This window comes from Anguilla rostrata, chromosome 3 (genome assembly GCF_018555375.3).
Source record: "Anguilla rostrata isolate EN2019 chromosome 3, ASM1855537v3, whole genome shotgun sequence".
Taxonomy (NCBI): Eukaryota; Metazoa; Chordata; class Actinopteri; order Anguilliformes; family Anguillidae; genus Anguilla; species Anguilla rostrata.
In genome coordinates, this window is record NC_057935.1 from 30,523,244 (window position 1) to 30,538,549 (window position 15,306).

Below are 15,306 nucleotides of genomic sequence, written 5' to 3' on the forward strand. Positions count from 1 at the left end.
TTGGGGATAGAAGAGGCAGATTTCCCCCGCTACCGACGAGGGTCTCCCTGGTGGTCTCCTCCTTGGTGCTGGGACCGGATGAGAAGACCATGGTTCCCTTGGGGTGGGGCCAGGAGCTGGAGAGCAATGTTGGAGGGCACTGAGGTGATCCTCCGCCAGGGCAACGGCGGCATCCAGCGACGTTAGTCTGTGGCTGCGCACCCGGTTGACACTGGCTGTCAGCAGGCTTAGCACAAACTGCTTGAGCGTCACCTGCTCAGCAACCTCCACCGCCGAGTGCACTGCTGGCTAGAGCCACCGGTTAGCGGTGTCCCGGAGCTGCTGAGCCAGAGCAAAGGGGCGGCCGGCATCCTCATATCAAAGAGCCCTGAAGCGGCGACAGTGGTCGTCCTTCGTTCGACCCACTTGGTCTAAAATCGCCTGCTTCAGGTCCTCGTAGTTAGTTCTTGAGAACACCGGCAGGCTGTACGCAGATGGTTGAGGTTCTCCGGTGAGAAGGGGAAGCAAATGCACGTCCCACTCTGTAGTCCACCCGCAGGCAGCCGCTGTACCCTCCAACAACATGGTCAGGTACGCCTCTACACCTCTGTGTCCTCTGCATCTGCCATTTGTGGCATCTGTAGCCCGGTGTACCTGCCAGTTGGGGTGGTCGGCACCAACTATCCTGCCTGGTTCTGCTGCAGCATGCTCCACAGGAGAGCCCGATCCTCCGCCTGCCCGAGCCAGCTCAAAGAGGGGGGCAGTCTGTCTCTCCTGCAACGCCAGCAGATGGCTTAGGGCTTGCCCCAGTGGCGATTCTATCACCCTCGCTTCTTCCAGCTTGTTCTTGCCTCCTGTCTCCCTCTGCAGTCATTCACCCCACAAATCACACAATCCTCTGTTCTCAGACATACACAGATTTTATTGCGCTTTAAGTCCGTACATATTGTGACAGACGGCTGGGAGAGGTGCAGGGATTGATAGTAGAGGTCAGATACCTGGCAGCACGTTGGCTCCACCTCCGAACCATATAAGGACTTCCTGCAATAATCAGATGCACCTGTAGGTCATTATGCACTCGAGGCTTGGGGATAAAGGGAGAGCTGACACCTGAGGAAGTTGCAAAGTACCGTGAGGGAAATGCGTTTGGTGAGAGAGAGTAAGAGTTGTGAGAGTTATTGTGCAAATTACAGTTGTGACCTGGACTGCCTGACTACCCTGCTTGTGTATCGACTCATTTTGTCTGAGAACCCGGATTAGGATTGAACTTTGGAATACGGACACATATTACGGATAAGGATTGTGGAACTGGACTGATTGCCTGATTTCCCCCTTTCCCCCCTTTGTGAGTTTTCCAGAATAAACTTTCCTTGTTTAATTGTACTTCATTTGTGTGTTTTGGTTATTCAACTTGGTGACGTGGAAACCCCACCCCCCTGGTTCTTCTACACATGGTGGAGAATGCGGGCATTGCATTACGTGTGCTAGCCAAGTTGAATAACAAAACAGAAACTAAATATAATGGACAAACTAATTCAACAGCTGGTGGAGTCCAGCATGTCACTGCAGGCTATGCATCGGGAATTGCTGGAGGAACAACGCCAGCAGACCGCCCTCCTCAGAGCCGAACTCAGTGAGCTATCAGCTGCCACTGTTCCCCGACCCAAACCTAGTATGTTTTTACTGAAGCTGACCGAGGCTGATGACATTGAGGCTTACTTCCAGACATTCGAGAGAACAGCGGCCCGGGAGTGTTAGCCACTGGAGCAATGGGCTAGTCTAGTAGCCACTTTTCTGTCTGGTGTGGCACAAAAGACCTACCAGGATCTGACCCCGGAACAGGCAAAACATTACAAAGTCCTCAACAAGGAAATCATGCGGAGATACGGATACACCCTGATCAGGCGGGTGCAAAAGTTTCATGATTGGACGTATTATCCCACGGTCTCCCCCAGGTCACAAATGCATGATCTCATTTGACTTGCATAGAGCTGGCTATCTATGCAGCCCCTGACGTTGAATCCCGTGGAAAGAATTGTAATCGACAAGTTTTCGTGCTCACTCCCTTTCGAAGCCAAGAAGCTGGCGTGTCAAGCAAATCTGTGAAAAAAGCGAAGACCAGCTCATCAAATTAGTCGAGGGACAACAGGCTGCTGTGGAGGTCGGAGCGGATTACCCCCAAAGGTAGTAAGCTCTCCTCGCCCGAAGGAGCGGGAAAAGACGAATGATGTCTCTTGGACCCCTGCCAAAGATGGGGGGAGCCCTCACCCTAGGCCCCCAAGACAACGCCCATTTCTAAACATGGACGGCAGAAAATGCTTCAGATGTGGTGAAATAGCCACCAGACGTCCCTGCGGGCTGCTGATGTCATGCTGGGCCCACAAAAGTTGTCACGCACCTGTCACCCCTGTGAAAGCTAACGGGGAAGACAGCACTGCTCTCCTAGACTCAGGCAGTATGGTAACCCTGATTCGACCAGACTTTGCTCGGTCCCTGAACTTGAACGAGCCGGTTTCTATTACCTGTATACACGGAGAAACCAAAGTGTACCCCACCACACTCCTTAACCTGTAGACCACCAGAGGACAGCATGTGGGACGAGCTGGCGTCGTCCCAAACCTTCCAGTGCTAGTACTCATCGGGAGGGATTCCCCGATGTTTAAACGACTGTGGTCCAGCATGTCCGGAGATCCAGAAATACGAGGTAAACACAGGGGCAAAGGAACCCGGAAACCAGGAAGTGACCCCGGTGGGGGAAAAGTCCATTTATGTGGGTATCAGGATGTGGACCCCAATGTCTCAACAGAACCCGGAGTATGACCCAGTGGAGGAAAGACAGGCGAGAGAAGACATAAGTCTGGAAGAGCTATTTCCAATGGACCACGAGGGGGAGGTTGAGTCGACTCCCCTAGCGGGCCGGTTCGTAACTGCCCAATTGGAGGACCCCAACCTGGCCAGTGCTCTCCAGCAGGTCTCTGTGGTGGATGGGAAAACCATGGAAGGGGTGAGTCACCTTTCATACCCCCACTTTGCTATAAGGAAACAACTGTTGTATCAAGTTGTAAAAAGAAACGAGGAATGCATAGATTTGCTGCTGGTGCCTAGACCCTTCGTACAGTCGGTCCTGCAGTTGGGGCATGCTCACCTTCTGGGGCCCACCTAGGCATAGAAAAGACGTTGGAGAGGATAAAACCCCGGTCCCACTGGTCCGGAATGAAGCAAGCTGAAGAAGACTTCTGCCGCAGTTGCCCCGAGTGCCAAAAGGTGGTGCCAGAACCTCACACACGTAATCCCTTAATACCGTTGCCAATAATCTCTGTCCCTTTTAGCAGGATTGCTATGGACCTGGTGGGACCGCTCCCCAAAAGCAGTCGTGGACATCAGTACATTCTAGACATTTAGGATTATGCCATCATGTACCCCAAGGCCATTCCCCTGTGCACGATGGCCACCAAAGGAATCACACAGGAGTTGGTGATGTTATTCTCCTGAGTGGGCATAGCCGATGTAATATTGACGGACCAGGGAACCCTGTTTATGTCTCAATTGATGAAGGACTTGTGTAAGGTGATGAAAATAACCCAGTTGCACACTTCAGTGTATCACCCACAGACAGATGGACTGGTGGTGCGCTTTAACCGAACCCTGAAACAAATGCTGAAAAAAGTGATGGAGGCAGATGGGAGGAATTGGGATCAGCTGTTGCCCTGTTTGATGTTCTCTATCCGAGAAGTGCCCCAGGCTTCAACCGGTTTCTCTCCGTTCGAGCTGCTGTACGGGAGGTGACTGCTAGACGTGGCCAAAGAAGCGTGGGAACAGCAACCTTTGCCCCATCGCACCCTGGTTGAACACGTGGAGGAGATGAAAGACAGCATGGCGACCCTGTGGCCCCTGGTGCGTGAACATATGCAAGAGGCACAGGAAGCCCAAGCCCGGGTATACAACAGAGGGGCACAACGCCGTGAGTTCCAGTCCAGTGAGTATTGGTTTTAATCCCCACCTCTGAATGTAAGTTTTTGCCCCGATGGAATGGGTCGTATGAAGTCATTGAGAAGGTGGGGGAAGTGAATTACAGGGTCCAACAGCCTGGTCGCAGACGTGCCACCCAGATTTATCATGTGAATCTATTAAAGAAATGTCATGCACGCGAAGTGCTGTACTCTATTCCCTCAAAAGTGTTGCAGATACCACGCCACCGGAGGTGCCACTGGGGGAGCAGCTGAGCCAGGCCCAGCGACAGGACTTGAAAGAATTGATCAGTCGTAACCTGGATGTGTTTTCCAGTGAGCCGGGGCACACTGACTTAGTGCAACACTGCATTGTTACCGAGCCCGGGGCTAAGATAAAGTTGCGACCCTATCGTCTACCGGAAGCCAGGAGATAAGCCATTAGGGCGGATGTAAAGACTATGCTGGAACCGGGAATCATTGATGAGTCACACAGTGAGTGGTGTAGCCTGATTGTTTTGGTGCCAAAACCAGACGGGAGTATTAGGTTCTGCAATGATTTCAGAAAGTTGAACGAAATTTCTGAATTTGATGCGTATCCCATGTCCCGAGTAGCTGAACTCGTCGAATGACTGGGAACGGCCCGTTACATCAGCACACTGGACCTGATCAAAGGATACTGGCAGGTGCCCCTCGCCCCTGAGGCTCGAGAGAAGACTGCGCTCGCCACCCTTGACGGGCTGTTCCACTATCGGAAGTTACCCTTCGGCTTGCACGGGGCCCCAACCACTTTCCAGCAGTTCATGGTCCGCATCTCTGGCCCCACCGGGAGTACGTTGCGGCTTATCTGGATGACATTGTCATTCATGGTAACGAGTGGGAATCCCACCTGGACCGGGTGAATACAGTGCTGCATGCATTACGAGGGGCGGGGCTAACAGCTAACCCAAAAAAGCATCGACTTGGTCTACAGGAGGTGGAGTACCTGGGATATACCATTGGGAGAGGGTGCGTCAAACCACAGATGGAGAAAGTGGAGGCAATCTGAAACTGGCCCCGGCCCCTAACCAAGAAGCAAGTGCGCACGTTTGTGGGATTGACCAGCTATTATCGGAGGTTTATCCCTCACTTTGCCTCTCTAGCCAGCCCGCTAAATGATCTGACCCAGGGCTGTCTGCCCAGCCAAGTAAAGTGGACTGAGGAGACGGAGAAGGTTTTCCAAGACCTAAAGGGGGCACTTTGTTCGGGACTAGTACTAGCGACCCCGGACTTCCCAAAACCCTTAATCATCCAGACGGATGCATCAGAAACGGGGGTGGGTGCCGTCCTGTCACAACTGCAGGGAGGGGAAGAACACCCAGTGATATACATCAGACGTAAACTGTTGCCTCAAGAACAAAGATATTTTACAATAGAAAAATAATGTCTGGCGACCAAGTGGGCACTGGAAACGTTAAAGTACTATTTATTAGGGCGGTACTTCAACTTCACCCTCGTGACGGACCTCGCACAACTGGTCTGGATGTCATTACAACTCTTTGCCTTCTCGGTCCTTCACAGGTCCGGAGCTGCCTATGGGAATGCAGATGCTCTCTCCCAGAGGGACGCGCTGTGGTGTCGGGCCACCCCTCCCTCCCAATCGGAGCTGAGGAAGGGGGTATGTGACAGACAGCTGGGAGAGGTGCAGGGATTGATAGTGGAGGGCAGATACCTGGCAGCACATTGGCTCCACCCCCGAACCATATAAGGACTTCCTGCAATAATCAGACGCACCTGCAGGTCATTATGCACTCAAGGCTCGGGGATAAAGGGAGAGCTGACACCTGAGGAAGTTGCAAAGTACCGTGAGGGAAATGCAATTTGTGAGAGAGAGTAAGAGTTGTGAGGGTTATCGTGCAAATTAGTCGTGACCTGGACTGCCTGACTACCCCGCTTGTGTATCGACTCATTTTTTCTGAGAACCCAGTTTTGGATTGAATTTTGGAATATGGACACGGATTACGATAAGGATTGTGGAACTGGACCGATTGCCTGATTTCCCCCTCTGTGAGTTTTCCCCAATAGACTTTCCTTGTTTAATTGTACTTTCTTTGTGTGTTTTGGTTATTCAACTTGGTGATGTGGAAACCCCACCCCCCTGGTTCTGCTACAATACAAAAACAAAACAAACCAAAACAAAACACACACGATAAGAATTTGCACACTTATTCCAGCGCCCGGTCTCAATGCAGTTAGAGCATATAAACAATTAGCAATTAATTGTAATTGCACACGCCTGGGGTTGCAGTGTCAGCAAAACTTCTCCCTCTCCGCCCGCAGGTGGAGCCCAAACCACACCACCTGTCCACACTCAGCTTCACCAAGGCTCCGAAACCAACCGCAACACAACACAATTTTTCCTGTGGCCATCTTAAATACCTTACCCAGCATGGTTTGAGGATGCAGGGTTTCCCCCAGAAAAGTTGTTAGGCCCGGTGGCAAGTATCTTTTGACGGGGGCCGGCGGCCAAGTGTCTTTTTTGATGGGGGTCCGGCACGGGCCTGTGACAGACTGGCAGCATTAAGGTAGGGCCCTATAGTTTCTGTGATAACAGAATCACGGACGGAATCGCAGAATTGAGAATTTAAAAAAGCTATAACACAGATTCCATAGGGCCCTACATTAAGTCAGTGCTAAAAGCTGACAGAAGATTTGAAAATATAACTACGTAATGTGAATGTTGTTATAAATAAGTCATTTATTCAACACACATTTTAAAAAATCTATTTACAGCACAGCATAGTCTTACAAAGAATCTGACAACAATGTACAGACTTGGAATGCTGTGTTTTCAACAACAACAAAATAAATTAAATTAAATTAAATTAAAATAAATAATATCAAAGTATTTGCACTCTACAAAAAACTTGAAAAAAGTCCCGATTGGCTACTGATTCTTACAGCCTTGGAATGCTGGGCACACTTCAACAACAAAAGAAATTAAAATAAATAATATCAAAGTTTTGGCACTCCACAAAAAACTTGTATTCAAGTCCTGATTGGCTACTGAATCTTACAACAAGCCTTGGAATGCTGGGCACATTTAAATAGGGATGGGAATCGCGTTCCAAGTTGTCCTATTCATTGGAATCGTATGGCTCCGAGCTTATCGATTCCGCTTATCGAAGCCAGCATGTTTTTACGACAGCTGCGCTTTGCAAAACAATGACGTAACGCTTTGGGGGAGGCACGCACGCCAGGCGGCCTCTCTCAGGTGTTTGTTTTGGACGGCAACTGTTACAACAAATTTGATCCGGGCTGCCAGCCTTGATACATTCTGTTGCGATAAAGATTCTAAGACGACTCAGCAGTTTCTTTGGATTAACGGGTTATTTTCTAGCCTGAAATGCGATCGTATTACGAAATGGCTACACGTCATGTAACGTGCAAGTAGTTGGCTATCTCCCTGGAAACAAAGTAAATGTTTTTACCAATAAATAATAATAAATGCGATTTTATCCATGGAAATAGCTATACAAAAAGGCAAAATAAATGTTGTGTTTGCGATTGCTGTCGTTGATGTCAGAAGGAAATGTCACTGACAAAAAAAAAAGTTTGCTCTCTTTGTAGTGATTTGGGCTGGAAACGAGCTGTAAGAGCTATGCACAACACTGCCTACGTATTGGCTACTAAATCTTACAACAATGTACAGCCTTGGAATGCTGGGCACATTTCAACAACAAAATATCTATGTATCGATGTTACTGACTGTTTGGCTAAGTTAGCTAAATGACCACGTTGTCATGCACATCACTGTCACCAAGCTAACGTTATTAATAAACAAGTGAAGTCGTTATTTAGATGGCGATTAATACATAATACAATGCATCAAACGTTACATTCATGCTACTAGTTTAACGTTACCTACACACTGCTTAAGTTAATATAAAAAGAATGTACTTACCGACGAGATGAGTGATAACACAGTTTGTAACGAGGTTAGTTAGCCTACTAAAGAAATGGTGCCTTGCTAGGTACTGTTAGCTTGTGATAGTTGGAAGCATCAAGTTGAACGTCACTATGCACAACGAGGGTAAAGAACAGACCTGCTGTTTTCCTACAGTGCGTTCACGTTTTAACCAACAGATGTCACTGGTGAGCTTTCCAACCAAGCCGCCGCACTGTAACTGTAGTTTAAAAAACATTAAAAATATGTAAAAAAATAATAATAATAATAATAATCCCCGATGCTTAGGCCCGGCGGGGGGTCAATTTAGGCCCGGCGGCCCGCCGGGCTTGCAATACACTGGCGGAAACCCTGGGATGTTTACACTGATTGGGTGATGCTGAGTTAAGGTGAATACTGAACACAAATAATATTGCGTGCTAGAACCCCTCACTTAACCTACATGAAAAATATATTTTATGTGATTTAATTTAGTAATTATTTAAAATGAGAATTATCAATTAAATTGCCAAATTTATTGAATTCAATTCTGTCATTTTACAGTGCACTGGTGGAATCAACCAACAAGTCAAAACAAGCTCTATGCCAGGTTTTAAGATTAAATAATTTAATTCAATATGAAGCAGTCAATTAGATTAACTTAGAAGTAGAAGTAGTGATCCTGCGTTCAATAATGTATGAATGTATGATTTAAATTTGTTAATCTAATATATTATACAAAACGTTAAACAATTAAATTTTGTAATTTAGAAGTAGTGATCCTGCGTTCAATAATGTATGAATGTATGATTTAAATTTGTTAATCTAATATATTATACAAAACGTTAAACAATTAAACAAAAGAGAGAGACGGATAAGCCAGACCTTGCCAAAGTATCACCCACTTCCAGTATAAGTGCCACAGGATGAAAGGAAACCAGCTAAAAACACACACAACCAAGGAACCACCACCAAAATAAAAAGAGGAAAACTCTTCTTCCAGGCTCCGAAACCAAACACACACATTTTTCCTGTGGCCATCTTAAATAACTTACCCAGCATGGCTTGAGGATGTTTTCCCTAATTGGGGCCGAGTTAAGGTTTAAAAGAGAAAGGAAGAGGGGTCAGACGAATTTATGACAAGGACTGGCCTACCTAAAGATTGCATTGAAACTTAATAAGGACATGGGAAAGGGAAATGTTTGGCACATAGCTATGCAGGGTCTCTGACCCCCGATATGGTGTCCTGTGTCATCTGGTTTGTTTGAGGAGGTGAGACCTATAGATTGTCTGCCTAGATTAGGGTATCAGTGGATTTTAAATTGCCCCAATCACATTTGCTTTTATGCGTGTGACGGGGAGGCCAGGCCACATTCTTATTCACTGTTTTCCTCTCTAAGGCCAAAATCTAAACACTACATATCCTACAGTTATATTTATTACACATTTTAAAACACATTTTAATACACATTATTTCGCCACTAGATGGTGTTGCCATGTTATGACCATGTTATTTCTTGATCATGGTTCCTAAAACTTTATTTCTATTGCTCTTAGTGCATGCAAAATTGAAAGAAATCCAGAAGGTCCACAAAGATTCACACACTCACACGTGTGGAACAGGACAGTCTAAAGAAATTATTGTATATTGTGTGTGCCTCACAAAAAATATATATATATATCAGCTTGCTTTAGACATTGCTTGCTAAATTGCAAAATTCTGAATTTGCGTCCAATCCATTTATTATCTCCAACTTCTCATTTTTCATGAATATTCCATTTCCGATGTGAACTTTTTAGATGGAAGCATAAATCTTGTGTTAGTGAAGAAAATGTTGGAAAGCTTGCCTTGAGATCTACTTCAGTGAAAGAGATGTATTTATTTAGTTATTTATTTAACCTTTCCATCAATCCAACTTAATGGTGGTCTCCATCTGGGGTTTTGTCTACAGCTTTACCTCAAGATCCCTGGGGTCATAATCTATGGTTTGTAATTTCTTGTGGGATTCTGTGTAGATATTTAGATTGTCTTGATATAGACTTATATTTAATATATTGTCTTGTGTAAGAAGCATCAACAGTTCAGCACATAAACAGCTACATATGAAATACAACAAAATGGTAAGCCTCTAGGGGTGAGATACAGTATATTGATTATACTATGAGTATTTCAACATTTGGTTGCTGTCATTTCATTGCTCAACTCTATGACTTAGTTGAAATGGTTTAAGTGCTGGTGATATTACACCTGCCTATTTAACTCTGCACATTACTGTAAATATTTATTAATGTATGGCATAGATACTAACAGCAGTCACTTATAATTCTCCAAAACATAAAAAGGTCTAGCTTAAGTAACAGTTTAGTTTTAGTTGCCATAATTCTGAAAGCCGTTTCTGTTGTATTTTCATTAAATTGAAATTGGTGGCTAGCTAACTTGAATAGACACTACTCTTTTATAGAAAGTCTTTGAAACGTCTCTGACATTCTCATGATTTTCATGCAGCTCGTCCTGGAGTGGGCTTCTCTGTTAGGGCAGGAATTCCAAAGTACCTTATGAATATATTAAATCAGTCAGGTTTCTTATTTATTTGTATTAGTATATTAGCCTATATTATTCGTTTTTTTCCCTGGCTGAGTCTCTGGGGAAGCCAAAAAGAGAAACCTATCCCACCTTCTTGAAACAGCCCATGGTTGCACAATGCCTTTGGTTTTTGATCTTCATCTGTTTTGATTTGCAAATCTGTTCTTTTTGTATTCTTGCTCAATCATAGAAATAATTTAGTGTAAGGAGTGATGTTTATGTTGCTTGCCTGTTTGTGTGTATAAGGTGATGGTAAATAACAGAGACAATTACAGTGGCCTATTCCTTAGCAATGAACAGATGGTGCTCTTAAAAAGCATGCTGTAGGCATCGGCCTGACTAAGAAGCCAATCAACGCTGTTTAGTCACATCACACGAGGGAAGTTGAGTTGGGGAAAAAAAAATTATGTTTACAATTCAGAAGTGGTAGTGTGAATATTTGTACTGTTGAGAACCTGAGGGAAATAAAGATCAAATAATTTAGAGCCAAATAAAGAATGACATAAATTTAGCTTCATCATTTTAGAGATTGTTTGCACTTACTGGTGGTAGGGGGTGTTCAACAAGAAACAGAGTAGCATATATTCTCTCTAGTATCTAATGCAACATTGCATTACTAATGGTGATGAATAAACCTCTAACACTAGTCACAATCGGATCAAAAACTTAAAAATGAGTTTCTAACAACGTTCTTTTAAATTATAGCCAAAAAGTGTGCCCTTTCTTTCTGTGGTAATTTTGGTGATATAATACACTGGCTTAGCAATGTATTTTATGTAAAAAAAAGTTTTAAAAAACTTTGAGCACTTATTGTTGCTACTGTTGTGCATGTTATTTTGATTATTTCCCATGCTGCGTATGAGATCCATTGGTTAATTTAATAAATAAATCTTTAAAAAACACTGTGATTTCTTCCTCATTTCCAGTTTACCATGGTTTTCAACAACATTGCTGTGACTGCTCTGTGACTTTAGTCAATATTTTCTGCAACAATTTGGAATAATTGACAAAGTAACTTAAAAAAATGTTTTTTTGTGTTTTCAGTGGCATTTTAAGAATTATGAGGGAGTTTTTTCCCATTACACTTGAATATTTCCATCCCCATTGTATGGTTATTTCCATATAATTGCAACCCTACTTCACTGTATACATAAATCTGTCTAGACCAACAGAAATTGTGCATTTAAAGTGAAATTATATTTTAAAAATCTTCAGAAATGAAATGCAATCTATCAGAAAAAAATATAAGAGAGTTTTTCATGTCATTGTTAAAAGGTTAGCAGACTGAATAAGGTCATCATGAAACGTGCCCACTGTCTGGTAGTCCAGGTCAAGGACATCCAACATTTATTTTGCAGTGCTGGTGTTAGGCCCGAAACATACCCTGTGGTTGTACTTGAATGTGGACCCTTCAAGCTATGCAAAGTCAGTTTCACTTGTTGTTGCATTCTAAAATATGTCATTTGAAATTTTTAATGCAATGCAAGCGCAAGCTGCAGTTTCAAGCATTGCAGCGAGGGGCATTATAGCAGATAACAACAGGATGAACCCGTCTTCTTCCATTTGAGCTTTCTTTTGCTCAGTTGTTTGCAACTGTCCTGGTTTGCCCCCTTGAGTACTCGGGTTTATTACCTCCACATGGACATGAGGGTGCACGTGGAGTACCAGGAAGTGAGTTTGCAGTGTGTCAGCATGGCTTTGTCATTTGCGTTCGTGTACTTGTGTAGCGTATGTTTCCGGCCTTAGTCTAAAAACATCTAACATTTGGTTCATTGTTTCCTGAACTTCCAAATTAGCGTATGTGTCTGATCTTTCTCATAAATCTATGTGAGACATGGAGTACTTGTTCGATATTTAGCAGGATTGTTAAATGCAGTAGCATTGCTGGGTTTTCAGAACATTAGGCATTGAGCCCAGAGCCTTTTAGACCTTTCACAGTCATTTTAACTCATCACAATTTAGATATTAAGCATAAAATCGTAACATATGAAACATAACACATGCACTAATATAAAAACAAAATTGTTAGCAGAATCTGTTTTTTCATTGGTCATTCAGTTAATCACTTTATATAATTTTGTTTTATTATTTTTTTAGTTATGTTGTATTTTTTTATTTTTATATTAGATATTTTGTGCATGCACCTTTTTAAATATACCAATGACAATTCAGGTGATGTTAGCTGATTTATACTTAGGGAACAATGTCTCTTAACAAGACCAGGAAATGAGCTTCATAAACAAGCCTGGTTTGGGTCACTTGACTAGTACCTGCTTTAATTACTCAACCATAGGGTGCACACAATATCAATACTGCTATTACCCCAAGGCACCGCTGCTTATCGCTGTTCAATCTGGTTTTAATTATTTTGCTAATATGATTATTTGGTCTTACATTTTGTACACTTGTCAGGTTTGTGGTTTTTGAGCACACTGTCAAATGCTAAGATATTCCCCTTCCAAGTAAGCATTACGTGCTTACATCATGGTGTCATGAGTGAGGAATTGGCCAAGTGTACATTTCAGTGCTGTAAAAATATAAAAACAACAGAATTCCATTCCTCTGTTTAGAGTAAACTTTTGATTGAAAATTTTAATTGAATATGTCTTAATTAAATATAAATATGAACATAAATTCATTTCTTTTAAAATTGAGTTATATAATGAGAAGATTACTGCCAGGCAATAAACTTATGGGATGTTCAGTTACAAACTGAAAGGCTGGGTTCAGTTATGTGGATCAGTGGCTTCGGAGTGTGGGGGGATATTTACATACAACTCTGCATAGTAGATGGGGACAACTAAAATGTCCAGTGAAGTTTTATCATGTAAATGCTCAGCCACATAAGTGTAAATGATTTCATAGATTGCTTTGCTTTCCAGAACTAATTACATTTGCTTAATTGTACCCTGAATGGTGAACACTAATTCCTGAATCAAATGTGATTTGATATCCTTCTATGGAAAAAAAAATGCTCAACAGGATCATTAGCTAGTTAGCACAGAGAATTCTTGTCAGCTATTAACATGGCTACATTTTAGACACTGTTATCTAGAGCAAGTTACACAAGTTACTGAAGCAATCACAACAGAGAGAGAGCTCACAAGGAGGAAAATGACAAAAATAGAATATTGAATCAGACACTATTGCAGTGTCATTTATGGAAAGCTTTTGCCGATAATCAAACAAAGCTCCAAGAAAGCACGCGCTAAGCTTCTACTCTTGCACAATGCGAAAATGCGACGTGAAATTAAGTCAGTATGCAGTAGAATAGCAAAGCCATAGTTTCAGCTAGATGGGGCCTGTATGCTACATTTGAAAGCTATGTAAATGAATTTGAAGAACTCGATACTGTATGATTTCTGTTACGTATACAGGGTTTCCAAGCAGGGGCAAAAATCACAATGGGTAGATCTTAGAGAGGGTTGTAGTAGCTTGCTTTTATGTCATTTACTTGACACTGGAATGGGCTGCAGTGTAGTATAATGGGTAAGGAACTGGTCTTGTAATTTAAAAGGTCACAGGTTCAATTCCCGGGTAGGACACTGCCGTTGTACCCTTGAGCCAAGGTGCTTAACTTGCATTGCTTCAGTATATATCCAGCTGTATAAATGGATGCAATGAAAATGCTATGTAAACATTGTGTAAGTCGCTCTGGATAAGAGTGTCTGTTAAATGCCTGTAATGTAATGGAATGTCGAATTGAGATATTTATTTGCTGTTTGTAAGGTAAGTAGTTGTTTTTTTATAAAGACTGGGCTTTTTGCATTTGACATTTTATTCATGTGCATAGAAATGCTCATTTTAAAATGCTCATGAAAATGCTTTCAGTTCAATGGAAATCATGCATAATGAATGATGACTTTTGCCAGCCTGTAAACAAAGAGCAGATTGTTTGCTTAGGGATCAGAGGGGGATTTTAGTGATATCAATGTCATCACTGTATTATTAGCAGTTGTTTGACTTGTTATGGACAGTTATTGGATTATAAAATACCACTAATCTACTTGGGGTGTCAGTTTCAGCCCTTATTTGGGGAACGGGACTGCCTTGTTATTTCTTTTTTATCTAGTGAGTTTACTGATCGAGACAGGATTTTTTGCATCAAAGTGCGAAGAGTCTATGATTTATAGCGGTGTAGGTGTTGGAGCAGTGCACCTTGAATCAGTGACCAGTGAAAGCAATCATTTACGGGAATGTTATTTTTAGATGTCTGCATCTAATTGGGGTTTAAGAAATTAAGTATCTTGTTCCTGGGTTCATCGGCAGTGCCCCACCAGGGAATATAATGTGCAGCCTTGGAGTTGCAAGCTCATTTGAAGATTGCTAGCTATAAGTTTGAAAATAACTTTAGCTTGCTAGCTAGTCACAATCAGTGGGTTGAGCAAGCTAACTAGCTTGTTATAAGGGCATAAACAGACTTTTGATATGCAAGCTTATGACTTTGGTTTGACTAGATGGCTTGGTACTAATCATAAGTGCCAGGCTCAGTTTTGCAATTTGCTGCCACTAGGCCTGACATGACATGTCTGTTTAACTCAGGAACCTTGTATCGAAGAGCGCTGTCATGACAGTTGGTTCCCTGGGACCAGCCTACTGTCCAACCTGCATCACATCATCAACTTTGTGAGAGTGAGGGTGCCTGAGACTGCCCCAGAGGTGAAGAAGGAGCCCCCTCCCAGCACCAGTGTTGACTCCTCCAACCTCAGACAGGTTAGACACTCTGTTCTGCAAACTGTGTTTTGTGAATTAACAAAAATGTGACACCACTTCCTGAACTCTAATTTTATTACGTAGTGTTTATTAATTTTATTCAGATAGGTATTATTATTGGACATAACGTGTGAATTTGGACACAAAATTTCCTTGAC

At 43.0% G+C, this 15,306-nt stretch overlaps 1 protein-coding gene across 5 annotated transcripts in view; it reads left to right on the forward strand.

Moving 5' to 3' along the window:
* Positions 1 to 15,306, forward strand: part of ubr3 (ubiquitin protein ligase E3 component n-recognin 3) — a 412,017-nt gene that overhangs the window by 190,955 nt on the left and 205,756 nt on the right. For all 5 annotated transcript variants that reach the window (XM_064329864.1, XM_064329859.1, XM_064329863.1 and 2 more), the window contains one exon: positions 14,978 to 15,148. In XM_064329864.1, the coding sequence (XP_064185934.1) occupies positions 14,978 to 15,148 (171 nt within the window). The remainder of the gene's footprint in view (positions 1 to 14,977; positions 15,149 to 15,306) is intronic.